This window comes from Ranitomeya variabilis, chromosome 1, assembly GCF_051348905.1.
Source record: "Ranitomeya variabilis isolate aRanVar5 chromosome 1, aRanVar5.hap1, whole genome shotgun sequence".
Classification (NCBI taxonomy): Eukaryota; Metazoa; Chordata; class Amphibia; order Anura; family Dendrobatidae; genus Ranitomeya; species Ranitomeya variabilis.
The window spans coordinates 768,029,097-768,048,471 of NC_135232.1; the positions used below are offsets into that span (position 1 = coordinate 768,029,097).

At 44.7% G+C, this 19,375-nt stretch overlaps 1 protein-coding gene across 2 annotated transcripts; it reads right to left on the reverse strand.

Moving 5' to 3' along the window:
* Positions 1-382: 382 nt before the first annotated feature.
* On the reverse strand, positions 383-18,098 carry KXD1 (KxDL motif containing 1). 2 transcript variants are annotated; one of them, XM_077271923.1, is made up of 5 exons: positions 17,928-18,098; positions 12,067-12,176; positions 3,243-3,395; positions 3,004-3,050; positions 383-1,131 (listed from the first exon to the last, which is right to left on the reverse strand). In XM_077271923.1, exons 1-5 carry the CDS (start codon positions 17,970-17,972, stop codon positions 899-901), a joined length of 588 nt encoding a protein of 195 aa, XP_077128038.1. In that variant the 5' UTR covers positions 17,973-18,098; the 3' UTR covers positions 383-898. The 2 variants fall into 2 exon arrangements, with proteins under 2 accessions (XP_077128038.1, XP_077128039.1); XM_077271924.1 differs by having other exon boundaries at positions 17,921-18,043.
* Positions 18,099-19,375: the final 1,277 nt, after the last annotated feature.

Here is a 19,375-nt window from a genome sequence, read left to right on the forward strand (position 1 = left end):
AGATTATGATATGCTATTAGAAAAAAAAATAAATCTAAGCAATCAGAAAAAGTCCATTCATACATCAGGTTGTATTCTTGATCATGCTAGCAACCGCAAAGACATCAGTTTGGACATCCCTTTTACAAACTCTGAATTTACCCAGGAACCAAATGATACCTAGGTGAGAGTGCAGGCCAACTGAAGGTAATGTTTTTCTGCCCTTTCCAACAGAAATGTATTCCCTGTCCAAGGGTAAGAGGTAAGGCTAAACAGCTGATTTTAAATATACTTGTAACATATTGAAGAAAAGTCATGTACATTAATGACATGTCAATTGAAAAAGGACAAAAAAAAATATAGGATTATGAGGAGCAAAACAAAGTACTCACTGGAAGGAATATTAGATCCAAGTAATGGTACCTCTATATTAAAAGAAAGTAAGACAGAAAGAAAGGATGTTGTAAGGTGCTATACAATGATGGTAGTGGTGGGTTACATCCCCAAGCCCCCCAAACAGCACATAATACAAACATTAATTTACAAAGGAGAAGACAAAGCATTATATTGCCGTTCTGGCCATAAAACAGTATCTGTAGTTTAGAAAAGCTAAATTGGCGACAAGGAGAATACAGCACTGTTTGTAAAGTGGCATTTCTTGTTTTAATCTTCATTTTGAAGTACTGTGAAGTCATTTACATATAGACAGAGGAAATATATGAAGTGCAGCTTAGAACACAACCTTCACCAGCAGATGGAAGAACATGGTCTCAGCCTTGACCAATGCCTCCACAAGCTGTGGCACAGGAGTTCAGACATCCTCCCAACATATCCTCTGGGACCAGTGTGTTCATTTCAAAATTGCTGAAATCCCATTTATAGCAAAACCTTCTCAAGCGAGTTCTCCTACAACAGTGTACTAGTCCTCATGAGCCACCTCGTCATCTGTTAGAAGCTGGCCATTAGCAGATGGTGTTTCAGAAGGAGCCTGGGATAGGTCCTCAAAGTCCTGACTCATGGTCGGGGAAATGATAGAGGGACTGGTATCACAGGACTCTGTGCTCTGCTCCGAAGTAGCAATAGTGGTGGCCGCACTCTTTGGGGTTGGGTCAAAGTCATCATCATCTTCTAAAATTGGAGATTCATATACATCTGTAATCAAATTATACAAAAGTGGTTTATTCATCTTATCAAAAACAAAGAAAAAGTGAAAAGTAGCAAATCAATTTTTTATGAAGAGACAGGAGCATGATATACAATTTAAAGTTATTAAAAGAGTCAAATCTTATTTATAGGCAGATGACAAAAGAAACCTACTGCCGTATAAGAACAAAGGGAACTGAAACTTTAACCTCCCCCAAACTGCAGGCAGCATGCATCCGTGCCTGGACAAAATTACAGCCAGGGAGATTTCTCAGAAATGCATTTAGATAGATTTCTAAAGTTTGTCTTACACCAAAGAAAGAGACAAAACTAATCCGGTGTCACACCCAGCCGGCTCTTCCCAGTGCAGGGAGAGATCTGCCAATGTACACCAGCACTGGAGAGGCCGGTCAGGAGCAGAGCCGGACTAGTCTCCAGCCACATCTATAAAGTAGAATGTCGCTGAAGCTGCTGTTAACCATTTAAGTGTTGCTGCATCCATGAGGGCAAAAATATAAAATTACCCATATGTTTTCCCTTATGACTAAGGGTACTGTCACACAGTGGCACTTTTGTCGCTACGACGGTACGATCCGTGACGTTCCAGCGATATCCATACGATATCGCTTTGTCTGACACGCAGCAGCGATCAGGGACCCTGCTGAGAATCGTACGTCGTAGCAGATCGTTTGGAACTTTCTTTTGTCACTGGATCTCCCGCTGTCATCGTTGGATCGGTGTGTGTGACACCAATCCAACGATGCGTTCGCTTGTAACCAGGGTAAACATCGGGTTACTAAGCGCAGGGCCGCGCTTAGTAACACGATGTTTACCCTGGTTACCATCGTAAAAGTAAAAAAAAAAACAAAAACGTACATACTCACATTCCGGTGTCCGTCAGGTCCCTTGCAGTCTGCTTCCCGCTCTGACTGACTGCCGGCCGGAATGTAAGAGCAGAGCACAGCGGTGACGTCACCGCTGTGATCTGCTTTCACTTTACGGTGGCACTCAGTCAGAGCGGGAAGCAGACTGCAAGGGACCTGACAGATACCGGAATGTGAGTATGTACGGTTTGTTTGTTTTTTTACTTTTACGATGGTAACCAGGGTAAACATCGGGTTACTAAGCGCGGCCCTGCGCTTAGTAACCCGATGTTTACCCTGGTTACCCGGGGCCTTCGGCATCATTGGTCGCTGGAGAGCTGTCTGTGTGACAGCTCTCCAGCGACCACACAAAGACTTTCCAACGATCACGGCCAGGTCGTATCGCTGGTCGTGATCGTTGGAAAGTTGCAGAGTGTGACAGTACCCTAAAGGAATCAGAATGGTGCTGGCAATCACAGGGAGTCTCTTAGCATACAGGAACTGCTGAGACTACAGATAGTGTATGATAAAGAATGTGTGAGTGTACACACTAGCCCCATGTGGCACAAAAGTCTTAGTAGCTAAGCAAATAAAAAAAAAAAAAGTTAACTGTTAACCTACCATGTACACAATCTGTTAGGTGGTATAGTTGCTAGTAATTATTGAGAATTTTATTAAATACCTGCCCATTTTGTGGCAGATTTAGTGGCTGACAGAGGAGAGCCTGAAATTTTACTTTACTATAAAGCAAAAAAAAAAAAAAAAAAAAAAAGGTGCCCCACCAGTGTAACACTCCAGCCTGATATCCAGAGATGCCACTGCAACCTGAATGGCCAAAGGCAGGGAGTATGAGCCCAAGCGAGTATCATGCATGGTTCCTTTTAATTAGAGCAGGATTTGTGTACAATACGGTATAACGTGCATAGCTTTCGGACAGACCAGATGATCCGGTGACATTCACATTGGAGGGGCAAATTAGGGAAATAATTCATCTGTGACAATGCATTCAAGAACTTACTGCTGAAAGACTCTGGATACTGTTTTGCCAACTTCCCTTTCAACATCCTGCAGAAAAAAAAAAAAAAAAAGTGATGAAAATGTCAGAGAAAGTTGGATGTTACCAGACACCCACAAATGTCTGCAGGTAAATGCAGAGTGGCTAGCCTAACCGGAGAGCAGAAGGTTCAATATGTCAGAACATTTTACATGTTTATTATCAGTTCCCGCCAATATTGTGGACAAAGGGCGAGCCAGCACCTTATTCTTCTAAATATCATGTCCAGATCCTTCTTCATCTCCACCAGTGTCCTTGTGTGATGTAAGAAGCGATCGCTCATCTGTTGCAGCCGTGCATTGGATAGACTGTTAAAATTTGACAGCATTTCATTGGTCTTCTCAAAACGATCAAGCCTGAAGATAAAAAAAACAAAGCACAATTATAATCCTACTGTGTACAGTATTTTCACATGTCAGCAATCCATTTAGAGGGCCCCCAATTCCACACTTGAAAATGAGATCATATAGCTTTATAAGGAGTAACATAAGGCAACTGTGCATATCCATGCAGCGACTTACTGCAGCATGAAACCATTAAATTACTGATGAAAATTGAAACTCTCAATACCAGCAGAAAGAAACAAAAGTGCTGAAAAGTCTCAAAATTTACACAAGCTATTGAAAATATTAACACAATACAAAGTACTGTAAATAAAGATTTGAATAAATGCGGAGTATCCACAAAGGGAGGGGGGGGTTCCCAACTATACATTGTTTGTGTACCTAGGTCATATGATCTGAGGGTCAGCCAGAACTCTTAAGTTTATACAAATAGGATGGCATGTACTTAACGAGCAGAGGACCACAGGGCAGGCATAATACTTACATCAGGTGATGCACCCAAATAGGGAAGTGTATATTGTGATTCCCCCTGACAAAACTTTGGTGAAACACGCTTTGGGGCTGGGGAAATCACACTATACACTACCTTATGGCAGACTATTTGGCTATGAGTTGCCACGGGAACATCGAGCACAAACGATCAAGATCTCAGGATGCTGATGGGGTTAAAGAGGGAGCCCTGTTATGATCTGGTGGCCTAGGAGCAGCATGAGACGTACTCTGGAGAAGGTGGTACCTCTGTACTGACCGCAGACCCTGAACCTAACACCGCAACTAGAAGTAGCCGTGGAATGTACCTAGTGCTCCCTAGACATCTCGACACAGACGGAGGACTAATTACCCCTAGAGATAGAAAAGGGAAAACTATCTTGCCTCAGAGAAAATCCCCAAAGGATAGGCAGCCCCCCACAAATATTGACTGTGAGAGGAGAGGGAAAAAAAACATACACGGACTGAAATCAGAATGTAGCAAAGGAGGCCACTTCTAGCTAAATAGAAAGGATAGGACAGAGTACTATGCGGTCAGTATTAAAACACTAGAAAATATCCACCACAGAAAATACAAAAATCTCCACAGCTAACTAAAGATATGGAGGGTATATCTGCATCGCCAGAGATACCAGCTTGGCTAAAAAAAATCCTTATACAGACCAAGCTGGACAAGACAGAACATAGAAAAGAACTGAACAATAAGACCACAGCATGTGGACAGCAAAATCAAGGCCAGAACTTATCTTTGAAGAAATGAACTGCAAAGCAGAAGAGACCAGGCCGGGATGTGAATCCTCCAGGAACAATGGACAACTGGCACTGACTAAAGGGTGAAGCAAGACTAAATAGTCCAGTCAAATTTGCACAAAGTGAACACCTGATAAATGCTGCGATTCAGAGACAGCAGCGCTACCACTTACAACCCCCGTAGGGAGCCCAAGAGCAGAATTCACAACAGAACTCCCCCTTGAGGAGGGGTCACCGAACCCTCACCAGAGCCCCGAGGCCGATCCAGACGAGCCAAATGAAAGGCACGAACCAAACTATCAGCATGAACATCGGAGGCAACAACCCAAGAATTATCCTCCTGGCTATAACCCTTCCATTTGACAAGATACTGAAGCCTCCGCCTCGAAAAACGAGAATCCAAAATCTTCTCAACCACATACTCCAACTCCCCATCAATCAACACCGGGGCAGGAGGATCAACAGAGGGAACAACGGGCACCACATATTTCCGCAACAAAGATCTATGAAAAACATTATGGATGGAAAAAGAGGCTGGAAGGGCCAAACGAAAAAACACTGGATTGATAATCTCAGAAATCCTATAAGGGCCAATAAACCGAGGCTTAAACTTAGGGGAAGAAACCTTCATAGGGACATGACAGGAAGACAACCAGACCAAATCCCCAACCCGAAGCCGGGAACCAACACACCGACGACGGTTAGCAAAACGCTGAGCCCCCTCCTGAGACAACACCAAATTGTCAACAACATGAGCCCAAATTTGCTGCAACCTGTCAACCACAGAGTCCACCCCAGGACAATCAGAAGGCTCAACCTGCCCTGAAGAAAAACGAGGATGAAAACCAGAGTTACAAAAGAAGGGTGAAACCAAGGTAGCAGAACTAGCCCGATTATTAAGGGCAAACTCGGCCAATGGCAAGAAAGCCACCCAATCATCCTGATCAGCAGACACAAAGCATCTCAAATAAGTTTCCAAAGTCTGATTAGTTCGCTCGGTTTGGCCATTTGTCTGAGGATGAAATGCGGAAGAAAAAGACAAATCAATGCCCAGCCTAGCACAAAAGGCCCGCCAAAACCTAGAAACAAACTGGGAACCTCTATCGGACACAATGTTCTCTGGAATGCCATGCAAACGAACCACATGCTGAAAAAACAACGGAACCAAATCAGAAGAGGAAGGCAACTTAGGCAAAGGTACCAAATGAACCATCTTAGAAAACCGGTCACAAACCACCCAGATAACTGACATCCTCTGGGAAACCGGAAGATCTGAAATAAAATCCATAGAAATATGCGTCCAAGGCCTCTCAGGGACCGGAAAAGGCAAAAGCAACCCACTAGCGCAGGAACAGCAAGGCTTGGCCCGCGCACAAGTCCCACAGGACTGCACAAAAGAACGCACATCCCGTGACAAAGAAGGCCACCAAAAGGACCTACCAACCAAATCTCTGGTACCAAAAATCACAGGATGACCGGCCAACACAGAACAATGAACCTCCGAAATGACTTTACTAGTCCATCTGTCAGGAACAAACAATTTCCCCACTGGACAGCGGTCAGGTTTATCAGCCTGAAATTTCTGAAGAACCCGTCGTAAATCAGGGGAGATGGCAGAAAGAATCACCCCTTCCTTCAGAATACCGACCGGCTCAAGGACCCCAGGAGAATCAGGCAAAAAGCTCCTAGAGAGGGCATCAGCCTTAACATTCTTAGAACCCGGAAGATACGAGACCACAAAATCAAAACGGGAGAAAAACAGGGACCATCGGGCCTGTCTAGGATTCAGCCGTTTGGCAGACTCGAGGTACATCAGATTCTTATGATCGGTCAAGACCACAATACGGTGCTTGGCCCCCTCAAGCCAATGTCGCCACTCCTCAAATGCCCACTTCATAGCCAACAACTCACGATTGCCGACATCATAATTGTGTTCCGCAGGCGAAAACTTTCGAGAAAAGAAGGCACATGGTTTCATCAAGGAACCATCAGAATTCCTCTGAGACAAAACGGCCCCTGCCCCAATCTCAGAAGCGTCAACCTCAACCTGAAAAGGAAGAGAAACATCCGGCTGACGCAACACAGGGGCAGAAGTAAATCGGCGTTTAAGCTCCTGAAAGGCAGAAACAGCCGCAGAGGACCAATTCATCACATCCGTGCCTTTCTTCGTCAAATCGGTCAGGGGTTTAACCACACTGGAGAAGTTGGCAATGAAACGGCGATAAAAATTAGCAAAGCCCAAAATTTTCTGAAGGCTCTTCACGGATGTGGGCTGGATCCAATCATGAATGGCCTGAACCTTAACCGGATCCATTTCTATAGATGAGGGAGAAAAAATGAGGCCCAAAAAAGAAATCTTCTGTACTCCAAAGAGGCATTTAGACCCCTTCACAAACAGGGCATTATCACGAAGGATCTGAAATACCATCCTGACCTGTTTCACATGAGACTCCCAATCATCTGAAAAAAAAAATCAAAATATCATCCAAATATACAATCATGAATTTATCAAGATAATTCCGAAATATATCATGCATGAAGGACTGAAACACAGATGGAGCATTAGAGAGTCCGAATGGCATCACAAGGTATTCAAAATGGCCTTCGGGCGTATTAAACGCATTTTTCCATTCGTCACCCTGCTTAATACGAACAAGATTATATGCCCCTCGAAGGTCAATCTTAGTAAACCAACTAGCCCCATTAATCCTAGCAAACAGATCAGAAAGCAAAGGCAAAGGGTATTGGAATTTGACCGTGATCTTATTCAAGAGGCGATAATCAATACAGGGTCTCAAGGAGCCATCTTTTTTGGCAACAACAAAAAAAAACAAAAAAAAAAAAAAAAAACCTGCTCCCAATGGTGAAGAAGATGGCCGAATATGCCCCTTCTCCAAGGACTCCTTAACATAGCTCCGCATGGCGGTATGTTCTGGCACAGACAGGTTGAAAAGTCGGCCCTTAGGGAACTTACCTTACAGCCTGGAATCAAGTCAATAGCACAATCACAGTCCCTATGCGGTGGAAGGGAACTGGACTTGGGCTCATTGAATACATCCTGGAAATCTGACAAAAACTCAGGAATTTCAAAAGAGGGGGAGGAGACAATTGACATCAAAGGAACGTCACCATGAACCCCCTGACAACCCCAACTAGTCACAGACATAGATTTCCAATCTAATACCGGATTACGCACCTGTAACCATGGGAAACCCAGCACAATAGCATCATGCAAATTATGCAACACCAGAAAACGACAATCTTCCTGATGGGCTGGCGCCATGCACATGGTCAGCTGTGTCCAAAACTGAGGTTTATTTTTAGCCAACGGTGTAGTATCAATGCCCCTCAAAGGAATAGGGCTCTGCAAAGGCTGCAAGGGGAAACCACAACGTCTGGCAAATTCTAAGTCCATTAAGTTTAGAGCGGCGCCTGAATCCACAAATGCCATGACAGAAAATGACGATAATGAGCAGATCAAGGACACAGATAACAGAAATTTAGGTTGTACAGTACTGATGGTAATAGAACCAGCGATTCTCTTGGTACGCTTAGGGCAATCAGAAATAACATGAGCAGAATCGCCGCAGTAAAAACACAACCTATTCTGACGTCTGAATCCTTGTCGTTCAGCTCTAGACACAATCCTATCACACTGCCTAGGCTCAGAACTCCGCTCGGAAGACAATGCCATAGTGTGCACAACTCTGCGCTCGCGCAAGCGCCGATCAATCTGAATGGCCAGAGACATAGAATCACTCAGACCAGCAGGCGTGGGGAACCCCACCATAACATCTTTAACGGATTCAGAAAGACCCTTTCTGAAGATTGCCGCCAAGGCATCCTCATTCCATTTAGTCAGTACAGACCATTTTCTAAACTTCTGGCAATATGATTCTGCCGTTTCTTGACCCTGAGACAGGGCCAACAAGGTCTTCTCAGCATGATCCACTGAATTAGGTTCGACATACAATAACCCAAGCGCCTGAAAAAAGGTGTCTACATTAAACAACGCCGGATTCCCAGGTTCCAGGGCAAATGCCCAATCCTGGGGGTCACCACGCAGCAGAGATATAATAATTTTAACCTGCTGGATGGGATCACCAGAGGAACGGGGTTTCAGAGCAAAAAATAGTTTACAGTTATTTTTAAAGCTCAGAAATTTGGACCTATCCCCAAAAAACAAAATCAGGAGTTGGAATTCTAGGCTCTAAAACTGGAGTCTGAACGTTATAATCAGAAATACCCTGTACTCTAGCAGCAAGTTGATCCACACGAGAAGCCAATCCCTGAACATCCATGCCAGCGCCGAACTCCTGAGCCACCCAGAGGTAAAGAGGGAAGAGAAAAAAAAAAAAAAAAAAAAAAGCTCAGCACTTTCCTTCCCTTCTTCTGAGATGCGGTTAACTCATTGTTGGCCAGTTGTACTGTTATGATCTGGTGGCCTAGGAGCAGCATGAGACGTACTCTGGAGAAGGTGGTACCTGTACTGACTGCAGACCCTGAACCTAAAACCGCAACTAGAAGTAGCCGTGGAATGTACCTACCGCTCCCTAGACATCTCGACACAGCCGGAGGACTAATTACCCCTAGAGATAGAAAAGGGAAAACTATCTTGCCTCAGAGAAAATCCCCAAAGGATAGGCAGCCCCCCACAAATATTGACTGAGAGGAGAGGGAAAAAACATACACAGACTGAAATGAGAATTTAGCAAAGGAGGCCACTTCTAGCTAAATAGAAAGGATAGGACAGAGTACTATGCGGTCAGTATTAAAACACTAGAAAATATCCACCACAGAAAATACAAAAATCTCCACAGCTAACTAAAGATATGGAGGGTATATCTGCATCGCCAGAGATACCAGCTTGGCTAAAAAAAATCCTTATACAGACCAAGCTGGACAAGACAAAACATAGAAAAGAACTGAACAATAAGACCACAGCATGTGGACAGCAAAATCAAGGCCAGAACTTATCTTTGAAGAAATGAACTGCAAAGCAGAAGAGACCAGGCCGGGATGTGAATCCTCCAGGAACAATGGACAACTGGCACTGACTAAAGGGTGAAGCAAGACTAAATAGCCCAGTCAAAATTGCACAAAGTGAACACACCTGATAAATGCTGCGATTCAGACAGCAGCGCTACCACTTACAACCACCGGAGGGAGCCCAAGAGCAGAATTCACAACAGAGCCCCCACACTCAACCAAATAGATGCTGTAGTCATTATTGACAGCAGCATTTACAGGGTTAAAGGGAACCTGTCAGCTGGATTGCGCACAGTAACCTACAGACAGTGTCAGGTTGGCGCTGTTATACTGATTACAATGATACCTGGTGATGAAATCCGTCTTGTGGTTGTTGTGTAATCTTTATTTTCAGTTTTGTGTTAATGATATGCTCGTGCTCCGGGGCGGCCTGTGGGGGGTCTTCATGTGGTGCTCTGATTAGGTATTCATAACGCAGCCTGCTGACAGGTCACTGATCTTGATCTCCAAGAGCTGCTACCGCACAGACGGCGCCATCTTAGAGGAGGACATTTTCTTCTTGCCATCTTAGAGGAGGACATTTTCTTCTTCTCCAAGATGGTGTTGCCGGCACCTGCGCAGTAGTAGCTATCGGACCTCTATACACACACCGATAGCTACTACTGCTTAGGCACCATTTTCAAATTGAATTTTTCTTTTACGCTTGCTCAATAACATCAAGAATACTTATTAACTGGACACTAAACATGCCATTAAGCTGCAGCGCAAGGGCCACAGCTGGCACCTGCCTGCAGAAGGGTTTTTTCCATTCAGCATGTACAGATATTCATTCTGCAAACTAGGGGGCAGGTCAGTGAGAGATCAGTGACCTGACATAAGCCATACAGATGAATACCTAATCAGAGAACCACATGAAGACCCCCCCTTTCCCCCACAGGCCGTCCCGGGGCACGAGCAGATCATTAACGCAAAACTGAAAATAAAGATTATACAACAACCACAAGACGGATTTCATCACCAGGCATCATTAATCAGTATAACGGCACTGACCTGACACTGTGTGTAGGTTACTGTGCACAATCCTGCTAACAGGTTCCCTTTAAACCGCTATAGTCGGTACAACACTGAATATGGCTGATGCAGCAAGTTGTCAGCTATATAGTACAGCTGACAGCTACAGGATTGTCACCGGTGATGCATGCTATTTTCTTACATCGCAGGTCAGTAAAAAGACGTATTGGTGTCACTAAGGGGTTAAAATTAGGTGGCTATATTGGTCATCATGCTGGTCACACGATTTGAATCAGTGCCCTTTTTGGCCTGACAGCAAATTTTTAAGGGTGCTTTCACATTGTGTTTAGGGACACGCTCAGTGGAACATGTCTGAACCCCCTGCAACCAGGATTCGGACATATGCACTTACAGGACCATAGACTAATGGTGCAGGCAAAGCAAACATTCATCATGTTCGGAGGGGTTTACCATGTCCACGTGTCTTCCTCCAGTAGGCGTACACTCCCCAAAATGATGCACATCAGAGCACTCATTCGCTCTGCCGGCACCATTACAGTCTACGGCCCCGTCGGTGCATACGTCCAAATACAGTTATGCAGGGTGGGGGGCTCAGACGTATGCACCGACGGGGCCACTAAGTGTGTCCCTAAACGCAATGTGAAAGCACTTTGTTTATACATAATAAATATTTACATAGTCCAACTTCAGCAAGTGCCTTTCCGCTTTCCTTTTTAATTAGATCTGGAGTACAGCCCTACACTATATTGAGTTCATAGTACTGGGAGTCTCCATATGCAGCACGTGCAACGTCTCTACTATGCTGTAACATCTGGACGCTGCGGATGTATGCAACGTCCAACCCGCAGCGTTTCCTGACCGTGGAAACATACCCTTATTGTAAAGAAAAAACTATTTCCCTGCCTGATTTTAAGCTCGCAGAAAGCAGAAGTGGCCATCCCATGATGTCCCGTCTGTATACTCTATTGCCTGTACATAGCAGCGGCCCATTCATAAGATTATCTCAGCACAGGAACATTAAACACATCCAATTGTTGAACTTATTATTCCAAGATCTATTGATTAAAATGTAATTTGTCATTGGGAAAACCCCTTTAAAGTTAATTCCAAGTAGATTAGCACAAAGACTGATACAAAGAAGTAGGACAGGAGCAGGAGACCTCGGCATCCCCTATAGCTATGCCCTCTATGTAGTAAGGCCGATTATGCCACACAGCTGCCGAGTGCACGCCTTCTGGAGGGACGCGACTTATCGTATCATGGTGACATACTTCATTCTATAAATCCTCACTGACATTGGAAACAAGTGACCAACCCCAATTCCATACAGACTGCTTAGAAGCGTGCAAACACAGAGCAGATAATGCTCTAGGAGTAAATAGCAGTTTCTTATTTCCGAATGACAATCTCAGGAGAAACGTACATGTGCCTCTGAGCCAGGATGATGGCATTGACATCCTCAGAGTTCACCATATTCAGAATCCTGCTACAAAACACTCCTGAAGAGCTTGGTTCCATCACGTGGTCCGCAGCCTGGAAGACACAAACCATTAGAGAACAAAGGTCATCTCATATATCCAAGCTCTTGATTAATGTGGAGTGGTGCATGGAAAGGAGATGGGGTGTCGGAGGGGGACATCGCATTCTGCCGACTAGCATCCAAGGCACCCACAATTGTTAGAGACTCAGGACATTCTGCACCTTGTTGTGAATTCACCAAGTCTAGCATGTGGTACTGCAGTCATATGATCCAGGGCTCACTGGACTCAAACTAGAAGAGCAGATCGCCATTCAGTGAACGACAGCCTGCAGAAAGGTCCAGGGTGTGTGTGTTAGGGGAGCAAGCGAGGCAATGCAGTGGTCCTTCATTAAGTAACTTGTTTTATCACATCTAACGTAGGCTCGATTAAATTACCTTTTTGCCCCCCATAAGTCAATAGTTCATGCGAGAAGAAACTTTGCAATACACCTTATTAGAGAAAGCTCATTGATAAGATCGATCTGCCTTCAATTAATACAGATTATTCCCCATTGGATAGAACTTTATGAGCACAAACTGCCATCTATGGAGAACTAAGTTTCAGGAGAACTTGCAGCTGAACGTCTGTCTGCCTCGAGCTCCTCTTCCCTCCATAGAACTTTACCAGCACCAACTGCCATCTCCTGTCTTAGTAATGCGAGAACTGAACATTAGTGATGAGCGAATATACTCGTTACTCGAGATTTCTCGAGCACGCTCGGATGACCTCCGAGATTTCGTTTTTCTTGCCGCAGCTGAATTATTTACATCTGTTAGCCAGCATAAGTACATGTGGGGATTCCCTAGCAACAAGGCAACCCCCACATGTACTTATGCTGGCTAACAGATGTAAATCATTCAGCTGCGGCAAGAAAAACGAAATCTCTGAGCACTAAAAAAATACTCGGAGGACATCTGAGCACGCTCGGGAAATCTCGAGTAACGAGTATATTCGCTCATCACTACTGAACACAGAACTTACCCATGAAATGATAGTGAGAGATCAGCCCAGGAGGAGAAAGAAGCGAAATTCTGACACACAGAACTTAAAGGGCTTGTACCAAGAGATTGGAGAGAGTATGACTGCTGGGACTCCCACCGAACTTGAAAACATGGCTCAGCGGTGCACCATCAAGATTGCATATACTACTCTATTCATTGTCTGTGGCATAGCTGGACATAACAGAGCACTGTACTCAGCTATCCGCTGTAGTCCCATAGGCAATGAATGGAGTAATGGACCTGCCTTCTTGAAGGCGCACTGCAGAGCCATGTTTTTGGGATCCTAGGGAGTCCCAGCAGTCAGAGGCACACAAATTAGCAGTTACCCATGCTACTGACGGGTTCCCTTTAATCTTTGGGTATAAACCCGTCAGCAGGACTGTGCAGAGTAACCTACAGTGTCAGGTCACCGTCGTTATACTGATTAATGATATCTTGAGTGATGAAATCAGTCTTGTGATTGTTTAATCTTTATTTGCAGCTTTGAGTCAATGATATGCTCAAGCTCTTGGGGAGGGTGGGAAACACACTCCTTCTGCAGGCAGGCATTGGCGGTGTTGCCAGCGCATGATCGCATATACAATGTGTATGTAATCCTTTTCTTTCATGTTATCCATAAATGCATTTAATTAAAACCCAAAAAAAACAAACACAAAAGAAGTTTGAAAATAGTAGCACCAGCCACGGCTTGTGCAGTAGCAGATATCAGCTCAATTTATGGATAACAAACAAATTAATTACATACCCATAGATGTGATGATGCTGCAGCGCAGGTGCCAGAGCCACTGCAAGCCTGCATACATAACAGTTGTGCTCAAAAGTTTACGTACCCTGGCAGAATTTTTGCCTTTTTTCAGAGAATATGAACGATAAAACCCAAACCTTTTCTCCACTCATGGTTAGTGGTTGGGTGAAGCCATTTATTGTCAAACTTCTGTGTTTTCTGTGTTTAAATCATAACGAAACTCAAAACATCCAAATGACCATGATCAAAAGTTCACATACCCTGGTGATTTTGGCCTGATAATATGCACAGAAGTCGACACAAATGGGTTTGAATGGCTACTACAGGTAACATCCTCACCTGTGACCTGTTTGCTTGTAATCAGTGTGTGTGCATAAAAGCTGAGTGAGTTTCTGGGATCCAGACAGACTCATGCATCTTCCATCCAGCCACTGACATTTCTGGATTGTGAGTCATGGGAAAAGCAAAAGAATTGTCAACGGAGCTACAGGAAAAGGTAGTTGAACTGTATAAAACAGGAAAGGGATACAAAAAGATATCCAAAGAATTGAAAATGCCAGTCAGCAGCGTTTAAACTGATTAACAAATGGAAAAAATCAGGGGATCGGTAAAAACAAATCCATGGTCAGGTAGACCAACAAAAATGTCGTCCACAACTGTGAGGAAAATTGTTCGTGATTTAAAGAAAAACCCACAAACATCAGCTGAAATACAGGACTCTCTGAAAACTAGCGGTTGTTTCAAGATGCACAGTAAGGAGGCACTGGAAGAAAAATGGGCTGCATGGTCGAGTCGCTAGAAGAAAGCCATTAACTGCGCAAATGCCACAAAGTATCTCGCCTACAATACGCAAAACAGCACAGAGACAAGCCTCAAAACTTCTGGAACAAGGTAATTTGGAGTGATGAGACCAAAATTGAACTTTTTGGCCACAACCAAAAACGTTACATTTGGAGAGAGGTCAACAAGGCCAATGATGAAAGGAACACCATTCCTACTGTAAAATACGGAGGTGGATCGCTAATGTTTTGGGGATGTGTGAGCTACAAAGGCACAGAAAATTTGGTCAAAGCTGAAGGAAAGATGAATGCAGCACGTTATCAGCAAGTACTGGAGGCAAATTTGCACTCATCAGCCCGTAAGCTGTGCTTGGGACCTACTTGGATGTTCCAACATAACAATGATCCAAAACACAAGGCCAAGTCGACCTGTCATTGGCTACAGCAGAAAAAGTGAAGATTCTGGAGTGGCCATCTCAGTCTCCTGACCTCAATATCATTGAGCCACTCTGGGGAGATCTCAAGTTCGCAGTTCATGCTAGACAGCCCAGGAATTTACAGTAACTGGAGGCTTTTTGCCTAGAAGAGTGGGCAGCTTTACTATCTGAGAAAATAAAGAACCTCATCCACAACTGCTGTAAAAGACTTCAAGCCGTCATTGATGTTAGAGGGGGCAATACATGGTATTAAGAAATGGGGTATGTAAACTTTTGATCAGGGTCATTTGGATGTTTTGGGTTGTCATTATGATTTAAATAGAGAAAACACAGTAGTTTGACAATAAATGGCTTCACCCAACCACTATCCATGAGAGGAGAAAAAGTTTTGGAGTTATCATTCATATTCTCTGAAAAAAGGCCAAGAATGCAAAAATTCTGCTGGGGTATGTAAACTTTTGAGGACAACTATATCTAAATATTTATTATTCATTATGTAAACTAGGGGGCGGGGCAGTGAGGGATCAGTGACCTGTCAGCAGTCTGCATTATGAATACCTAATCAGAGCACCAAATAAAGACCCCCACAGGCCGCCCTGGGGCACAAGCATATCATTAACACAAAACTGAAAATACAGATGACGCAACAACCACAAGACGGATTTCATCAACCAAGGTAGCTTTAATCGGTATAAGGATATGTGTACACGTATTTTTTAGGGCTGCGGATTTACCGCGGTTTTTATGCGGATTCCACCTGCGGTTTTACACCTGCGGATTCCTATTGTGGAGCAGGTGTAAACCGCAGTGGAATCCGCACAAAGAATTGACATGCTGCGGAATGTAACCCGCAGTGTTTCCGCATGTTTTCCGCAGCATGGGCACTGCGGATTGCCTTTTCCATAGGTTTACATTGTACTGTAAACGCATGGAAAGCTGCTGCGGGCCCGCAGCAAAATCTGCAACATGTGCACATAGCCCAACAGCGCCGACCTGACAAGTGTCTGTAGGTTACTCAGCACAATCCTGCTGACAGGTTCCCTTTAAAATTTCTCACCTTTTTAAAATGGCTATTTGGAAGAAAAAAACCTTAAAGCACCTACCAAGGGTTGCCAGTTATACTTTTACTTATGGAGAAAGTTTTTAGCTTTGCTGTAGTGCTACATTTTGGTAAAAGTGACAACAGGATTTGCAGCCATGCTAGGCTGAAGTAGCAGCTCAGAAACTGATCGGATACGGCAGCACTTCCAGTGGTCACTTCTACAACAACAAAAAACTTTCCAATACGGAAAAAGCAAAAATAACCAAACTTCACATTTACAAAAATGAACTCAAAATGAAAGTTTTCCTAATTCACCAGAAAAAAAACAAAAAAACAAACCAAATAAAAATACAGGAATAAAAGATTCATCACAAGACGAGGAGCGGCAGCGCTAGGCATGGACCAGATGGGCAACGAGTCTTACTGCTACTAGGTGCAGGAGGATCGGGCAGAATCACTGGCTGAACACACAGGTATAGGCACTAGCTGACAGAAGTCTAGCAAGAAGTTGGCCACACTGGGCATGGCATGGGCAGACATTATTATTCCATACACCTATAGATAGTAACTGCAAAGCTTCAATCGTAGGACCTTTCTGCACATTTGAACCGTGGCTCACCGGGACACATCTAACCACAGCGGTGCCCCCTACATGGAAGCAGTCATAACACCTCTCCGCCCATCTGATGATCACAGGGTGACAGGACACAGGTACCCTCCCTGGTGCCCCCTACATGTGAGGTTGCAATCATAAGACCTCTCTGCCCATCTGATGATCACAGGGTGACAGGACACAGGTACCCTCCCTGGTGCCCCCTACATGTGAGGCTGCAATCATAAGACCTCTCTGCCCATCTGATGATCACAGGGTGACAGAACACAGGTACTCTCCCTGGTGCCCCTACATGTGAGGCTGCAATCATAAGACCTCTCTGCCCATCTGATGATCACAGGGTGACAGAACACAGGTACTCTCCCTGGTGCCCCTACATGTGAGGCTGCAATCATAAGACCTCTCTGCCCATCTGATGATCACAGGTACCCTCCCTGGTGCCCCCTACATGTGAGGCTGCAATCATAAGACCTCTCTGCCCATCTGATGATCACAGGGTGACAGGACACAGGTACTCTCCCTGGTGCCCCCTACATGTGAGGCTGCAATCATAAGACCTCTCTGCCCATCTGATGATCACAGGGTGACAGGACACAGGTACCCTCCCTGGTGCCCCCTACATGTGAGGCTGCAATCATAAGACCTCTCTGCCCATCTGATGATCACAGGGTGACAGGACACAGGTACCCACCCTGGTGCCCCTACATGTGAGGCTGCAATCATAAGACCTCTCTGCCCATCTGATGATCACAGGTACCATCCCTGGTGCCCCCTACATGTCAGGCTGCAATCATAAGACCTCTCCGCCCATCTCATGACAAAGGCTCACAAAGGGTACAGGGCACATGTCACCCACCAGTCGTGCCCCCTACAGGTAGTGCATGTCAAACTGCAGTCATACGTTTCTCTGCTGATCTGATACTGTGTGATGGGGCACATGTCGCCAAGCGGTGGAGCCCCCTACTGGTAGCAGGAGATGCTGCCATCAGAAGACCTCTGGACGTCTCCTGCGGGGAGCCTCCTCTCTAGCAGTCCCGGAACACTCTGCCTCTGCACAACTTATGCCCCAGATGGTATTGTGTGTAGATGTGCGCTACCGTCCAGACACATAACCGCACTGCACAGCCGCATCATGCACACCAGTCACCGAATGCGGCTGCTTCCCCCGGGACTCGGGCAGGTCCTTGCTCATGGCTCAGCACCTCTCCCCGGACATGCAGCAGCCACCGCCGGCAATCCTCCCACTTCCTAGTTCCACTTGTAATGTTCCGTCTCATTGGTCACTTCCTGCTGCCCGCAGATTGGCTCCTCTCTCTCCTTGCCCCGCCCACTGCCCCTTTAACCGTTTGCGAGCGTGCGGTGACAGAGGTGACGTGCTGCCCACGTGCGTCCCGAGCTGTCGGTGTAAACAAATGTCGGAGCTCCCGGGCTGACGGTGGTTTCCAGCAGCACGTTCCTGTTCCCAGCATGTTGTTTTTTTGTTTCTACAGTAATTATAACAATAATAAAATATGGTACAGGGATGGGAACACACTGATGGTAAAAACGGACACATAGGACACACTGATGGTAAAAACGGACACATAGGACACACTGATGGTAACAACGGACACGTAGGACACACTCAGGGCAGTTTCTAGCCCAAAAATGACACAGGGCGAGAGTAGGAAATTTCTCCCCCCCCCCCCCCCCCCCCCCGGCACCGAAAATAATAAACATTATTTTTGTGGGCTTGAGTAATAAATAGAGAGCAGGCTTGTATCTTCCCTTTTTTTAATAAATTATAATTTGCCTTTAACTTATATAGAACTTGGGGAAAAGGGACAAGTATGCTAATTATTAACGGTGAGAACAAAGTTGTAGGTAAATAATATCTATTAATTATTTTGGAAACAGATCCTAAAAATTGTAGGTTGCAGATTTATGAGAAACTGACTCTTCTAGATTTAGCCGCTGCAAAAGCATTAATAGCTTCCGAATAATTCAGCTTTTCTGCCAGTTCATTTTCTAATTCCAGGTCACATTTACTAATCTCTTCTAAAAGGAGATTGGCGAGACTTTCCCCAGATGTATCAGTAGCAGGACGATAGCCAATAAAATGTTCCTTTATTGCTACGTGATCATCATCTATATCAACAAATCTTAAGGTGTATGACAACTGTTCAGTGTGACCTGCATCTTGTGTGCAGTCCAACATTATTGAAAAATACTTAGATCTTTTGGCTTTTTCTAGAATACATTTCTTCACCTGAGAGGCCATCAAGCAGATAATTTCATTTTGAATTAAATTTCCACAGTAATGTGTATGGATTTCCTGGGAAGTAATTCGTTTTAAATGATCTCTCATTACTGGTTCAAATTTTCCAAGAAGCTCTATAAGCCCAAGGAAATGTCCATTATTTGGTGTAAACAATGTATTTGACGATCCTCGAAAAGCTAAATTATTGGTTGCCAGGTATACAGTTACTGCCATAACTCTTTCCAACACTTCTCGCCTGGGTGAGGATGCCACCAGACTGCCAAAGATGAGGTAAGTCAGCTGGGCCCCCTCCCGGGTTTCATGCTGTGGGGCATGCCAAATCAGCATGCCCCAAG